Source organism: Microtus ochrogaster, chromosome 18 (genome assembly GCF_000317375.1).
Source record: "Microtus ochrogaster isolate Prairie Vole_2 chromosome 18, MicOch1.0, whole genome shotgun sequence".
Classification (NCBI taxonomy): Eukaryota; Metazoa; Chordata; class Mammalia; order Rodentia; family Cricetidae; genus Microtus; species Microtus ochrogaster.
Genome location: NC_022020.1, coordinates 43935628 through 43951666, shown reverse-complemented (window position 1 = coordinate 43951666; position 16039 = coordinate 43935628). Strand labels below are relative to the sequence as shown.

The following is a 16039-nucleotide window of genomic DNA, read 5'->3' as shown; positions in this document are numbered from 1 at the left end:
TCTCTGCTTTGTCAACAAGAAGTTTAAAGGAGGACAGCTGCCTCAGGTTTGGACAATTGTTTGCAGCCCCAAAGTGTCTGTATCATCCGTCTGCTGTTATTTAATGAAGGAGTGCCCGACCCTGCTGGGTACATTTCCTGGAAGAAAGCACCTTCCTCCTCTGCCAGTAGCAGCAGCAGCAGCAGCAGCAGCAGCAGCAGCAGCAGCAGCAGCAGCAGCAGCAACAACAGCCTTCCCCAGCACTGCGCACAGCACAGCGGCGACCACAGTGAAGTTGGAAGCCTCTGCAAGAGATCACTGTCCCATTCCCGTTCCCACGTGCCTTGTCTGACATTTCGCTAATGCTTGCCCTTTCCTCCAACCTCTCTGAATATAGAACCCAAGAGACTTAAAAAAAAGGGGGGGGGGAAGAAAAAGGAAATAAAACATTCCTCAGGGATAGACAGAAGGAAGGGAGCACTGCTTCCTGATGATGGTGTACTTCCAAAATTAGTCTCACAAACAAAGGATGGAGGGGACCTTGACATCACCGAATTCCCACAGCGGGTGTAGCTACAAATACCGGCCCCCAATCGAGAGCTTTGGAGTGGATCTTCTTACCCCGTGTTCATTACGAAAAGAAATAGATTTCCAGAATGTTCATAGAGGAAGAGCCTGGATAAACAGCAATGAAACTGATGAGCAGAAAGAGAAGATGAGGTGTTCCTTCTGACAGGACAGTGAGTGGCTCTCCTCCCTCCTTTTATGAGATTTAACTAAAGGAAAGCATAGGGGACATGACAGATGTGCCTCTCTTCAGACCCTCTTTATCTGACTCCCTTCCCTGGCTCTTGCCCTCTGGTGCAAGGCTCAGGTGCCAACTACAGCAACAGCCTGTAGTAAAGGGAGCGGAGGGGCTGCGTCCCCAGCACCCCGCGCCCGCAAGGCTAGCTTTACCTGAAATAATTACACGGACGCTGTATTCTTTTAAACACCGCTTGGCCCATTATATCTAGCCTTTTCTCGGCTAACTCTCGCACCTGGACTAGCCCATCTCTAATAATCTGCTGTAGCCCACAAGGTGGCTTACCAGGGAGATTCTAGCCTACGTCCATCCTGGGTCGGAGCTTCATCGCGTGTGCCTCAGAGAGCAGAGCTCTCGCCTCTGCCCGCAAGAGTGGAGCATCATGTCTCTCTGAGGTGTCTGCCCCTGAGAGGAGAGCTGTCGAGTCTCTGAGCTCACTTCCTCTTCCTCCCGCCTTCTGCTCTGTTTACTCCTCCCACCTATGTTTTAACCTATCAGGGCAAGCAGCTTCTTTATTTAATGAACCAATGACCTTCCTCCATCAACAGCCTGTTGCCTGGGCCGCAGTAATCCAAGCAGTATCAGTGCAGTTTAAATGTTGTCAATTCCTTCTCTGACATTTCTCTACAGACTCTCAAAAAGAAACCCGACTAGATAGAAGAGGATACAAAGTAATGCTTTTTGGTTATAAAGCACCCCAATCCAATGCTCACTATCTCTAGGAAAATTGAGACTATCAGTTTAGATCGGCATGTATGCTAGCCAGAACTGAAGGGAACCCTCGGTGAAGGCAAAGAGCTTTGGGGCCGCAGGTGAGACACAGATACCGAAAACCCTTAGAAAATCTTCTCAGAGGCCAGGGGCCAACTTCCAGAGTAATTAGCTCTGGGGTTTTTCTGTTTACCCCTGTCAACTGAGCTCAAAATTCCAGGTCTTAGGAAAAGCAAGTGTGACTGGCTAACCTACATGCGAGCTCTTCACAAGGAAAGAGACACACCTTGCCTGCCAGTTTCTCAGAACTATGGAGAATAGGGTAGGAGAGAGGTCCCTCAAGAGAAACCATACTCTGTGAGAGAATGGAGCGGAAAGCTGTTCAGCTCAGGCTGAAACAGCAGATGGTGAACACAGACGGTTAGCCAGGACCACTTGGGAACCTGTTCCTAGCCTATGCCTGCCATAGATGGGGCCAACACCCACAGAGGAACCGGCTGAGCAGTTCCCAGGCTCTTGGCTCAGCCTCCAAGCTTGCTTTGGTGGCTGAAAATTTGTTTCCTGCTCCAACTGACTTTATTTCCATTTCTGTCACTTGCAGCCAATAAAATCCTGATCTATACCTAGTTTATAGGTCGGTGCCTTTTAGGCCTGGAGGTCTCTGGAGCATCAATTTGAAAAGGAGCGCTATCTTTAATTTTTGCCTAATGGCTGCAGTATTTGATAGAGCAACACTTGTTTCTTGGGATCTTGTGCAATGGATCGCTCAGCTTCAAGAAAACTCTTGGGGCCAGTGCTGAATCTCCTGGAGATTTCCAAAACCAATGAGAAGGCTTTGGCTTTGGGGCTCAATGGGTCTGTTTGGGGATGAGTTTAGTGGAGAAAGAAGACAGCCTATCAGACAGTATCTAAATGAACCCTGTTTCTGTGAGGCACATATTAAACCCTTGAAAAGCCTGTATTGGGAAGCGCTTGCTGGATGTTATCATATCTCTGCTTTCTCAAATTCTCTGCTGTCCAGTGCTGGCTTTTACTGCCACATACAAAGGACTCCATTTCAGAGGAGCTTCTGTCTGAGAAAATTCTGTGGCAAGTGTGTGGGGGACTTATGCCTGCTGGGAGAGAAACGTCAGTTTTTGCTTTTCCTAAAGTCTTTATTTATTTTTACTTTTTTTAATTTTTTTTTTAGTCAAGCTAAAGACATCCTATGTGGTCACTAGGGATGTAGGTTGCCTAACTATCCTCAGTAGCTTTTAGAGCGAGCCCTTTGCCATCTAATGACACAGGTGTTCAGCAATGCTTCTTGAAAGATTTGCAAATGGTTTACACAGTGAGATCCCAAGGTTGGCCTGGTCACGTTTTGCGCAACTCTAGGTAGACTGGTAAGATAGGATCCTGTGTTCAGAAAGAAGGTTGTCTGTAAGGCTTCTAGTCAAGCCCTTGTTTTCTGGTCTGGGGAACAACAGCTTTTGGAAAAGGTGTGGAGGAGGATAGAGTGGCATTGCTCCAAATCTCTACACACCGGGCAGTTACTCAAGTGGAGCTCAGTCCAGTATGTTCAAAATGACCTCTCTCTAAATGCTCTTAATTCTACCAGGTTAAGATTTACTTTATGCCCAATGTTCTTTCTTTGGGATATACTTGTAGACTTGGTAGGGTTGGTAGTTATTATACCTTGGAGGTGGTTTTTAAATTGCTATTTGTTTGACTATAATTGAAGTTAAACCAACAGATTGTAATAAAGCATAATAATCATTTCAGAGGGGCCTAATGTATAAACTGTGTTGGGGAATTGCCATATCTAGACTTGGGACATTTCCTTCATCTCCTAATCCCTAGTTCTGTAACTCCCACTTACAACAGGAGCTTTGATCTGGAAGATGTTTGCAAAGACAGAGGAACATTGGAGAGGAAGTTTAGTCTGGAGCACTTGGGGTAAAGGATTCCCCTTCAAACACTTTCACTTAGTTCTGGGGTGGCGGCAAAGCAACTTCTCTCCACTTCCTGAAGGACATAGAAAGAAAAACAGCAGTTTGACTTTCGAAAGTCATGGGGTGATTTGTCCAGTGTTGGAAACTGAAATGTTACTTCTATTACAAGTCCTCACCCCCAAATGTGGCTGCCTCTAGGCAGATACTGAATCTTCCCAACTTCTGCACTAGGATATATAGCAACATCACCTAGAGCATGTCCTTCTCTTTGTTGGTTTGGTTTGGTTTCTTTGTTGCTGTTTGTTTTTGTTTTGTTTGTTGAGACAGGGTTTCTCTGAGTAGCCCTGGCTATCTTGAAACACTGTAGACCAGGCTGGCCTCGAGCTCACAGAGATCTCTGCCTGACTCTGCCTCCCAAGGGATTAAAGACAGGCACCACCACCGCCTGGTAAGAAGGTCCTTTAAATGGGAGTAAAGTTAAAATATGGCTTAAGAGTTGATACAACTCTCAGTTGAGGGGCAGATCCAGTCAAGTAGTGCATCATAACAAAAATTAATTAAAAAATTAAAATACAACAAAAACAAAGAGTTATCCCTTTAAGGAAGCAAGCTTAAAATACATGTTCTGGTTAAAGAGAGAAATCTTATATGACATCAAGTAACTGCATCCAGTCAACAACAGGATTGGGTGGGAAAGGTGTTTTTTAAAGTAACGGGTGAAAATTGGTAAAGCACACACCTACGTATGTTTCCAGGGGGGGTTAGATATGAGGATGCTAACTGAATCAATGGTTTAACCCATTGCTGCAATCCAGGTGGAACAGACCGTTAGAGGGAGGTAGAAACTGTAAGAGGAGGGGCCTGGTTCGAAAAACTAGGTCACTGGGAGTGACTTTGAGGGCTGACTTGGCCTGGCCACTCCCTTGTTTGCTTTGCTTCCTGTCCACCATCCAGTGAACAGCAGTGGAGACAAGATTCTACCACCATGATGTTTCCACCACAGGCTCAGAAACCAAGGAATCAAATGGGGCTGAGTCTTTGGAGACTGAGAGCTGAAACAAAACTTTCCCCTGTCAGGTATTTTCATCACACTGACCCTTCTTCACCAGGGTCTTCCTAAGGCAAAGAGGGAAGAAGGCTTGATTCCCACAGACTGCGATTTAAAGAGTAGTCTCCCTCAGACTTTGAAAAACCTAGCACACTGGGACTCCGGTGCTACTGACAGACAACAAAGCTGTAAGCACTTCAGGAGCAGGCTCTGGAAACGACAGAAGGAATTTGCTTTAGGTTGTGACTATGTACACAAAATAAAACCAGCAAATACTAGGGCTATGAGAAGCCCGCTGGGCTAGGTTTCTCTCTCCTACCTCTCTCTCTTCTCTCTCAATCCTCTCTCTCTCCCCTCTCTCCTCTCTCTCCTCTCTCTCTCTCTCTCTCTCCCTCTCCCTCCCCCTCCCCTCTCTCTCTCTCAAGCAAGGGTGTTTTATTCTCAGCTGAACTCCTGTGTATGAAGAAAAACAGGTTGGTGTCTCACTGTTCTCTCAAGTCAAGCATAAATATGCTTAAGATATTCTTAATATTCTGGGACATTCCCTGATCAGAAGGTCCAAAAGATGACCTGGTTACTTAGAAAAAAAAAAGCAAACAAGGGGAGAAATGGCGTTATTTGGATAGCGGAGATGTCTGTTTTATTTGGAAATAGTCCATTAATCTGTTAGACTTGTAAGGATGGGTTTGTCTCTAACTGAGAAGTCATGCCGTGGTAGTCCAGTGACATGAACTGTTACAACCAACACTTTCCTTTCCCTCAGTGGGAATTGTTATCAAAAGCAGGCCACTGTTGAGGGTGGCCACCCCATCACTTACAGAGGCTGGAAGGGAATGCCTTTCCCCAAACTGTTTGCTACATCTCCAAAGGGGTCTAAAATACAATTGGATAGTTGTTTCTTGGACCATAAAGGCCTTTTGCTCATTGATTAAAAAAAAAAAAATCTACTTTTAAAGTATAAATGTCCCAGGGATCGATGACTCAGTAAGTATTTCATTCTATTTTAACTTGACCAGTGGCTGATAGTGCATTGATACTGGGCTGTCTTTCTCCACTCCAGTAAGGCATAGCCCCTCCTTACATCCAGCTCTATGCTTTCCAGGGGCAGCTGCCACGCAGAGGACTCTTTCTCTCCCCACTTGCTTTTCCTCTACCCTGCCACTCAGTGGAATGTGCCTGACCAAGCTAATTCATCCATCATCCCGCAGCCCAGGCCACACAGGGATATCAGCGATGGGTACCCCAACTGAAGCCAGATAGCCTTCTCCTCAACTAGAACTGCTAGGGAAATGTTTGCTTTCTTCTTATCAGAGGTGATAAGTGCAGATCTTCCCGCTGCTTACAGTCAGCTTCTCCCCTCTACTGACATCTAACTTAAAACCAGAAGACTGGGTGCAGAAAGAAGCAGAGACGAATGAGAAAGGGTGCCCTGAGGGTACCCGAGACTCCACTTCTTTAGCTGATACCCTTCTCTTTCTTGGTTTGTTTCCAAGAATCACAGATCATCCTTTCTCCTTAAGCTCTTATGCCCGGGGCATCTGCCACTTGGTCTGAGAACCCCAAATAAACATTTTACAAAAAAGACCCCAAGAAAACTGGGGAGGACATAGTAGTGTGAGTCTAAAAATGTGTGTGTACGTGCATGTGTGTGTGAGAGAGAGACAGAGAGACAGAGACAGAGAAAGAAAGAGACACACAGAGAGAACTGATCTCTTACATATAAGCCATGGTGTATTAAAAGTTCCTGGATACCCTTTCACACAATGTTGAAGAGATTTTGAGGCGTGGCAAGGTGACCAGGTGTTGGGGAATGCCAAGTAATATTAGTCTGGGACCACCATGAACTTGACAATTCTTCTCTTAGACTGTGGAGTTCAGGGTAAGGCTTCACAGTAGGGACTGACTGATGAGTTAGAACATGCAAATATTGACTTAAGAAGGAGTGGAGAGGTGGCTCAGAGGTTAAGAGCATTTACTGAGTTTCCAGGGAACCTGGGTTTGATCAGGTTTGGTTCCCAGCACCAATATGGCAGCTCACAACAGCCTAAAACTCCAGTTCCAGGGGATCAGGCACCTGCAGGTTCCCAAAGATATGTGGTACATATATTCATACAGCCTCACACACATTCACATAAATACAATAAATCAATCTAAAGCAAATAATCGGAGACAGTTCAATGATTTGGTTTCCTCACCAAATAAGACAAGCAACTTGCCCGACCACAATAGGCTTACAATGGCTGCTAAACTTTTATTTATTTTTTATCAGTGTATCAAGTAAAGAGGGTTACCTTTTTATTCCCTTCCCTTCAATATTATTAAAATTTTGACCTATTGGAGATTCCAAGAGGCACTCACTTCAGAAGCATGCAGACTAAAACTGAAACTGTACATGGAAGATTAGCATGCCCCCTTAACGAGGATGATATGCAAAGTTCATGAAAGACCCCACATTCTTAAAAAAAAAAAAGTGCTTTGTTTGAAAATGTCATCATGATGTCTAACAACTTATATGCTAATTAAAAACAAATAATTAAAAATAAACTATCCAAGAACCCAATTTATTACTATAGGGCACAAAGTACCATTTTAACCAAAATGGAAAGATTTGTAAGTAGACAGCTTACAGTAACACTTTGGCAATAGGTTTTACCAAGCAGCTTAAAGGTGGCAAGGTTTTGTCAAGTAAGGTGGAGCCATTCCTCCCATGTTCTATGATGACTGATGGCTTTTTTTACATGACCACTGGAACTCTGGGACAATGTCGAGTAAGGACTGTTAAGCTGACAACATTCTCTAAAGGATTTTGTAAGAACTTGTGTTGGTCAAAAGACAATTAAAAAGACTTCTTTCTATGCTCTTTTGATGAAAAAGAAAGTAGCTGCCCTTTGACATGTGTTCCAAGGTGACGTTGTGACATATCAGTTGCATTCTGGGAAATTCGTGTTCAGAATTGAAAATGAAAACCAGCCAGGCGGTAGTGGTCCACACCTTTAATCCCAGCATTCATGAGGCAGAGGTAGTAGGGTCTTTCAGTTCAAGGTCAGCCTGGTCTACAAGGCAAGTTCCAGGACACAGAGAAATCCTGTCTGGAAAAACCAAAAAGTATAAAACCAAATGCATAACAAAAGCTTTACCATGCAGTCAGGCTGCTGGGAGTGTCCCTTTTGTGAAGCTGCCACGTCACCCACTGCTTTCTCCTCCATTTGTTCCCAAGCTGCTCCTCTTTTTCCAGAATTAATTATGAGTAAGAAAGGAAGCCAGAGTAAGAGCAATGACATGCTCCTGGCCTGGCATGGGGAGCACACAGCAAATAAAGACCCCTGGGGACAAGAGCATAGCCTGGGATCCAGGGTCAGGAACGAGCAGCTGTATACCAGTAAGAAAATGTTCTTGGTCTGTCAAAGCCAAGAAGTGCACCTGCTTTAGTAAATGATGCTACCACCCCAAGACTGCTTGCTCCTTTATAACCCAGGGCTGAGTTAGTCACCATCTCTGACCTTCTTTTGCTCTACTGGAGTCTAGCTATACACTTGACCATTGTTCTGAGAAGAAACATACATGGAATTCTCGGTAAACAGCTTAGCACATACTATTGAATATTACCTTGAATTATTGCCAGTGAAGACAACTTGAGGGGTTTTATTTTGTTTCTCCCCCTCTGGTGTGTTTATAGCTTCTGTAGTTGTTCTATTTTTTTTTTTCTAAATCAATGTAAAGCCGAGCATGGTCATCCATGCCTCCTTCATAGCATCTAAAGGCTCAAAAGTTCAAAGCTAACCTGGGCTTTGTAATGAGACTCCCCCCATTTCAGATATCACCACCACAAAACCCTTTTTACCAGTGAATGGAGAAGGACCTGAATTTGGAGCCTTACTACTCACATAAAAAGCTGAGCCCAGTGACACATGTCTATAACCCCTCCAACTTGCCCAGCCACCCAGCGTTGAAACTGTGACTTTGGTTTCAGTGAGAGACCCTGTCTCAAAAAAACAAGAAGGGAAGCAATAGAGAAAAGCTCTTGAGATCAACCCTTGGCTGTCAAATGAACCTGTACATACATGTATGCCCACACATCTCTATAGCTGTTAAGACTGTTCCAAATTACCCAAGATTTCATTCCCCAGTACCATTCCCTGTTGTTTCTGGCTTCATTCGTCGGCTGACAAGAAAAGAATCTCTTCATTCCTTGTGCCCTCTTGGCCTACCGGCACCGCTGGTCCTATTCTAGAGTCCAAGGCCTTGAAGTGCCCTGTCTTTCTCATGCTCTGCCCTTCCCTTTCTGCCACCCAGTTTAGCCAGTGACATTTCTCAGATGCTCATCAGCCCAGCACTCCACATACGGAGACATCCCCTCTGCAACCGCTGATTCATTAGCTCTGTCAAAAGGGCAAAGGAAATCCAGCCTGGAGTTCACAGATCCTGGGCTCACGTGTTGTCCAACTGAGCCAGACCAGCATCTAGGCCAGGACACTACCGGGCACAGGACCTAGCATTTGGTTTTGCTGCCATTCGTTCTGCACGCATCACCCAGAAAGAGGAGCCAATGTGCGCTTGTCACGGGGTAATGATACTGACCTCTCGGGCAAGGCCTTCCTTCACAGAGTGTCTTGATCTTCTCATTGAGTTCCAGGACAGTAATGGCAGCCTCTTGCTTAGCTATTGCCAAGTCAGTCTGTAGCTTTTTCACTGCCTTTTTGTGCTTTAGTTTCTTGGGAAAAGAAAAAAAGAATTTTCTGTCACTGGAGATGGCAGATGCATCAAAGAAATAAAAGGAATTAATGGCGGCTGGGTAAGCATTGCTTCTGAAGTCCTGATTAGTGGAAACCCTTCATCTGAGCTCACTTTCTCCATCAACAGCTCTCTTTACTTTCTGGAGGGGGAGGGGTTCATCTGGATCTATAACCCACCTGTGGTTTGGATGCCTTGAATAGAAGGCAATTAGAAAAAAAACGCTATTTGTCATTTAGCATTTACTACCAGGATGCTAATGCCTCTGGGTATCAGGTTTCTATCCCAACCTGTAAGCAGATTCATGAGAGAGGATCAGAGCCTCTTTAGGAGTCTTCTCTCCTCTGACATTTGAATTTTATCTGCATTCAAGTAAACTCTGGAATGCATGTGGCTACCAGGAAGAGCAGAAATGTAGACGCTTGCAGATACTTATTGCGGCGTGTGTAGAGGGAACATGGTCAGGTCTACACCTTCCTGGGAACTCTACTGGGAAGTATTTACACAATGGAAGGATTCACAAGGAGCCTTTATGGATCTCCAGGTGGATTTGATTTGTCAGAAGTGGCCTCATCTGCAGAGTTGGAGCCAGTTTGTTAGAACAAGTGCCGTTTTCGCACGTTCCTGTTGCTTTTGGGTGGCTGCCTTCCCCCTGGAGAGCTCCCCTTGCCAAGTCTTTGTGGCTGATAATTAAGAAGCCCGGAGAATGAACAAAAAACAGTTCTTGTCAGACACAAATCTTGAGATATGGAAAGGAATGCTCACCAGGAAAGAACCCACTCTTGTCTGGCCTCTGAAGGGTGTGCACTCAGGGGCCAGGGAATCAGTCTCTTGGTGTAAAAAGCCAGGGAGCTCAGCTAGTGGAACACAGGGTTAGAGAGGCACAGCTTTCAGGTTCTAAAGATGGGTGACGAGGTAAGTGATGCAGCTCGGTGGGAAAGCAGACACATGAACGCAAGGGTTCCCTAGCTAGCATGGAAAAGCAAAATCAAGAGTAGATTACCAAGCTTGGCACGGTCCCCCATGCCTGCAACCCCAGCAATCCCTGGGAAATGAAGGGAGGGGCAGCAACAGGGTCAAGGTTATTCTTAGCTACACAGCAGAGATCAAAGCTGGGGTGGAGCTACAGGAGACCATCACTTGAGAAATCAAAAACAGAGAGGGACTGTTTTTGAGACTTAACACACGATGCGAACACCACAAAATCTTAACTAACAGCATCACGATGGCTAAAAGCAAAAGAACAACTCAAAGGAATAGTAGATAGCAAAGGGGCCTTTCTCCAGGGAATCAGAGAGCTGGCATATGGCAGGGCTTGCCCTTGGTGGTCCATGGCCCAGGCACCCTGACTTCACAGCAGCCTTCCTCATCTCATTACGACACACTCCCTAGTTATCAGGAACTGCACTGGGCTGGCTGCTGAAATCAAGACCAGTCCAGCCCTGCAGTTTCTCCCTTTCTTCTGAGTGTCCAGTCACTAAAACCATTCATGATTCACCTTGGGAAACAGATTGGTTCCGGAAGACACTGCGCTGAGCAGGGAGACTGTCAGGAAACGTGCTCACAGTCAGTTGTTAAATTGTCAGGCAGATGGCTATCTCCTCTCAGAATAAAATGGACACAAACACTGAAGAAGTGGGGATGACAAAGAGATGTCCAACAAGAGGGGAAAAGAAGAGAAACCATGGAAAAGAAGACAAAACACTAATAAAGAGGGGCGTGGCAAAGCACCCAGGACAAGATGGGCCGATGGAGCCAGCCACACTGACATGCGCAGAACAGCAGAGCGAGTGATGAACTGGGAGAGAAACAACAGGAGACACACCGAGGGGCTGAGAGAGAGCTCTGGATTTGTTCACTGCGACAAGGCTCCAGTCCCTCTGCATGCTTGGAGTTAATAAAGAGATCAAGGATGAATTAAGAATTGAGAATTTACTTTCCTCGTGATGTTTTTTTTTTTTAAACTTTTCCTTTTTTTGAAACAAGGCTTTGTTGTGTATCCCAGGGTGGCTTCAAACTTGAGATCTTACTTCCTTTATAGATGTGTGAACATTGAAAATTCTTAATAGTCTATATTCACTTTCTTAAGCCACGTTAAAACTGTTTAAAGGTAAGTGTTTTTCTAAAAACTCTTCTTAAAGTAGACATTGCTTATAGGTAAACAAAAATCATAAAGGCAACCTGTGAGAGTTGGTGAACTATAACAGGAGCTGACATGATATTCCTTTCCTCTGTTAGAAAAGTCACACTGGTATTTTGACAAGGCTGCAGAATGCAGGAACCCAAGGTGTAGACAAAGTGCCTCTCAATAGCAACTCAGACTTCCAACCTTCCCCCCTCCCCTTTGGTTTTAGTTTCATTTCTTGGTGTTTGAATTCAGATCCTTGAATGCACTAAGAATGCATCCATCTCTAAGTTCTGCCCCCAACCCCTCAACTATTCATTAAAAAAAATTTTACTTTAACAATATACAACTTTAAGACGATATTGTTTTCCTCTTCGGGAGGTTATGTGTCAACCTTTTCATATTATTATAACATTTGTCTGCTCGCCTTATGACCTAATAGGGAAGTTGAGGCTGTTTTGTTTGGAGACAGCGGTATCCAAGGGCAGTCATGACTCCAGCTATCGGAGGGACTATTGGAGGGGAGAGGAAGTTGAGTCAAACCGTGCTGTTCTAGAGATACCATGAAGAACAATGGGGAGAAAACATGAGGAGGCAGGTCTTGGCAGGACATGAGAAAACACTCCCCAACAATCAGAGCTGCCTCTATAATAAGATAGGATGGGTCCTGGCGAGGACCTGGCGCCCTGGGAATGATCAAGTAGAGGCAGGAGGAACATCCCCAGGCAGGCCCGCCGTAACTCTGGAAGCTGGGTCAAGAGGTATTTCTGGGTTTGGCTCACCCCCCAGTTCTTTCCCTCTCTGGCCCCTCCTACTCATAGAAAGGGCACAGGGCAGATAGGAAGAGCCCAGCCTCTGAAGCCTGGGGAGCTATTAGAGTCGCCAGGGACATTTTAAAGACGATTCTGGTTATTTGTGAGAAACTGGTTTAAGAAGACCTGCGCTTCTTTTAGAGTGTGGGGATGATGTGACCCAAAACACTAATTTTGTTATTTAGCTGCAGAAACAAAGGTTAGGGGAAGTTAAATTTACAATAAAAATTGAACCATAACAACCACCAAAAAAAAAAAAAAAATCTAGATTGGTTGTCTAGGTTTCTATGGTAAGGTTTTGGTTCATTTCGACAGTATTTAGAATAGTTTAACATCCTCGTCTTTTTCCCTCCATCTCCAGACAGAACGGCTGTGTGTTACTAATTCATAGATTTAACGAAGCCCTTTGGGCAGTTTGAAAAATTCAGTTTGCCAATGTATTTTGTTAGTCAGGGACATCAGATGATTTCAACAATGATAATATTTTCCTTTGCTTTTCTTGGCATTCACTCGCCAGGCAACCCACGTTTTGTACTTGAATCTGATGGAGTCTGTTGTGGTCTCCCTAGTAACCAGGGACTCTCTTTAGTCATCACCAAAAGCATAGGAAGGCTTCTATTGCTTGGAGCTAAATCCCTATTACTTTCCTGCTTTCCTATTTCTCCCAAAGGGTAGAAAGAGGGAGGAAATCATGCCTTTGTGCAATGTTTTGAAAAGGAAATATTTATCTGCATCATATTGCTGAATGGCTTGCCTTATAACAAGTCAAGAAATAGCCGGGAAATTATTTATAGGGGAGTTTCGACACAGAGCTGTCAGTAATATTGTCAATTTCTGGGGGTTTCTACATCTTGTGAATCGAGGTCTTGTACTATGCAGCTGGGCCTTGTCACTTAATGGTCATGAGAAACTGGGCCAGCCACATGTCATTGGCAAGCTGCATCCCTACTGTGGTGATCAAATGACATAGCGTGTAGATGTACACGCTACTCTCTGTTTGCAGTAATGTGTTTTTATCATTATCCTTTGAAACATGTAGGACACATGTTCGCCCTTCACGAACATATGACCACATCTTTGTAAAAGATGTCTTTTTTTAAATACTTTATAACAAGTAAATCTGTTCTTATTTGGAAGTAAGAGTTTCCTCTTTATAATTATCTGCATGTTGCCTTGATTTCCTTGTGGATAGACAAAATTTAACTTAAATGCCCTGAAAATAGACATGTGAATGACTTGATCCTCTCTTCAGCCAGTGCTGGCCTGATGCCGGGGTGAAGTCAGTGGCTGCCTGTGTGAAAGGGGCCGAGGAGTGTTCTAAAGGTCTAGTCCATATTCCCAGGGCAACACTCTGTCTCTATGACAATGAGTATTTCCCCCATGTCTGAAACCTGCCCGGCTCATCCCACCCTCATTTCTCACATCCCAAAAATGAAAGTGTTGTCTACAGTTGACCACTAATAGCATGCTCACTGCCAAGGGTGTAGGATGGAACTGGATTTGAACGCAGGGCCACATTTCTCCTCTCACTCCTTTCTCGGTTAATAAAGCAGTGAAAGTATAGTAGCGCTTGGCTTAAAAGTCAGCTGTGCCTCTTCTCGTGTCTTTACTCATCACAGCCCCAGGAGACCATCTCAACGTCTAGGGATAGCAACCATGTACCCTGTGTATGGTTCTTCCCAACCCATGCAGGCCGTGTTCAGAGATTCTTTTATGCCTCCTTGCAAACATGCCCTCCAGTGTGGTGATACTTCATTTGTATTTTAATAAATAAAGCTTGTCTGAAGTTCAGAGAGTAAAACAACCACACTGGTCAGCCTTAAAGAGCAGGCAGTGGGGACACACAGCTTTAATCCCAGTAGCCACACTAGTTGGCCATAGAAACAGGGCAGTAGTTGTTTACATCTTGAATCCCAGCACTATAGAGGAATATACTATGGGAGGAGACTCTTACACACAGTCTCTCATTCTGAGATTCCTGGAGGCAGGATCTCCATTTCAGACTGAGGTAGAAGAAAGAGCCAATAGCTGGCTGTTTTGCTTTTCTGACTTTCAGGTTGAAGCCCGATTTCTGTCTCTGAGTTCTTATTAATTGTGCTATACTCCAGCCCTTAACTCACATCCCCACTGCTCATTGGTGAAACCTACTTGTCACTCAACTCGTGTCTCTCCAGGTAGATGAGATAGCTGTGCTGTTGAAGTACTAAGAAGGACTTGAAGCAAGGTCCTTTATGATTTTTTTCAACAGCAATGGGAGGCATTGTTAGATAATAGTGTCATTAATATTTTTACAAGTTAATTAAATGTAATTTAACAGACATATATAAATCAGTGGCTTTGAAGTAGTATGGGGAGGCATTTATAAGGTGGCTGCTGTGGTCACTCCTAGAGAGCCTAGAAATTGAATGAAATGTTTGATAAACCCAGCTAATAGCAATGCAGGCAAGTTGTTGTTAATTTCTCTCTGTTGCTCAGGGGATTATCATCACCTTTATTTACTTAGTTATTTGTTTGTTTGCAGGCAAACACCATGCATTTCTGAGTCAAATGGCATGCTAGAGAAGGTTAATCAAACAAAACTTTCCTACAAAGCATTTCAAAGTGAAAACACAAATAAAAGCTGATTTGTCTTGCTCCATTTGGTCAGGTATCAAGGAAGAGTTGATACCCAAAGTATTATTGCTCAGCAAGGCTGTCACCATGCATCCATGCCTGTACGGACTCTGGTAGATGCCAAGAGAGTCAGGTTCAAAAATCAGAACCAACATTTGTGCCTAGCTCTTTCCAGTACCCCTCCCTCCCATTCCGTTACTTTTACTCATCTCATTTGATGGCTGAAAATCTACACAGTGCATTTTAATTGCTCCCCAAATTTAGTAAGGCTGAGATTTCCAGGAGCAAAGCAACCTTGAGAATTCTGCAAACACCTGAGCTGTGCAGAGGAGGAAGGGCTGCCCTATAGTAAGAACCAGGTCACAATTCTTTTTCTTTGTGAGAAAAACAACTATTAGAGACACAAGAGGATTTCCAGTTGATATCTTAGCTTCCAGAATCCCAATATAAGTGTCCATTTAATGGAAATTACAGATGAATAGAAACCAAAGTGGTATTGTGCACTTTGGAGGGAATTGCCATGGCAAGGGAATATTTTCTAACCAAAGAATTGTATTAAATCTTTGCACTAAAGACAATAAGCTGCCGTTCCCTTCCTGTGGCATGCAGCCCATTGCCGGGAATTTTCTAGAGAGAAATGAACACGTATTGACCCTCTGCAGCACACCAGACATAGCTCGTGGAATTTCATATTCATTGGCTCATTTCTTATTTATAGCCACCCAGTGAAATTAGACTATTGTTATTCTCATTTTAGACACGAGTACTGAGTCACAGAAAGGTTAAAGTAGGTTGCTCAAAGTGTGCAGATCCAAATGCATGTGGACCATTTACGCTCTCCTGTCTATCACTAGGGAAAACTGGGACACAGTCCTCTGAGTTGTGCCTAGCATGGAACATTTCATAGTCTACACCTTTCTAATGGGAATGGAAGTGGTGTGTAGCTCCTGACTGTAGAATTCTGACACTGTGAACTTGACCTGAGAGTGAGACCTAGGAAGTCATATTGGACCCTCAAATCCTAGAATAACATAGACTTGGACTTTTCAGAGCCAGAGGGTTTAACTTTTCATCTCTGTCCCTCTGCTTTGCCAGTTTTATATTGCTTTCTGGCCAGAAGAGCTTAAGAGCAATTGAATAGGTATATGATTGGCACTCAGAGCTGTACCTAAAATCCCTCGAGTCTATGGCTCCAGTATCAGAAACAGTGGGACTTCAGGTGGTTAGCCTGCTCTTAAAGCGTTCTTTATATAGTTAGCCAGTGAACACACATGAGTATGTGCT

General features: G+C 44.2%; 1 protein-coding gene and 1 non-coding gene across 2 annotated transcripts in view; one reads left to right on the top strand and one right to left on the bottom strand.

Annotated features, from left to right (window-relative positions):
* Positions 1-16039, bottom strand: part of Ccdc192 (coiled-coil domain containing 192) — a 202399-nt gene that overhangs the window by 55442 nt on the left and 130918 nt on the right. Inside the window, 1 exon segment of the mRNA XM_026783639.1 lies at positions 9053-9185. Coding sequence (XP_026639440.1) covers positions 9053-9185 — 133 coding nt within the window.
* LOC113457121 lies at positions 6825-6932 on the top strand. Its single transcript, XR_003377755.1, has one exon. It is a non-coding gene; the product is annotated as a U6 spliceosomal RNA (small nuclear RNA).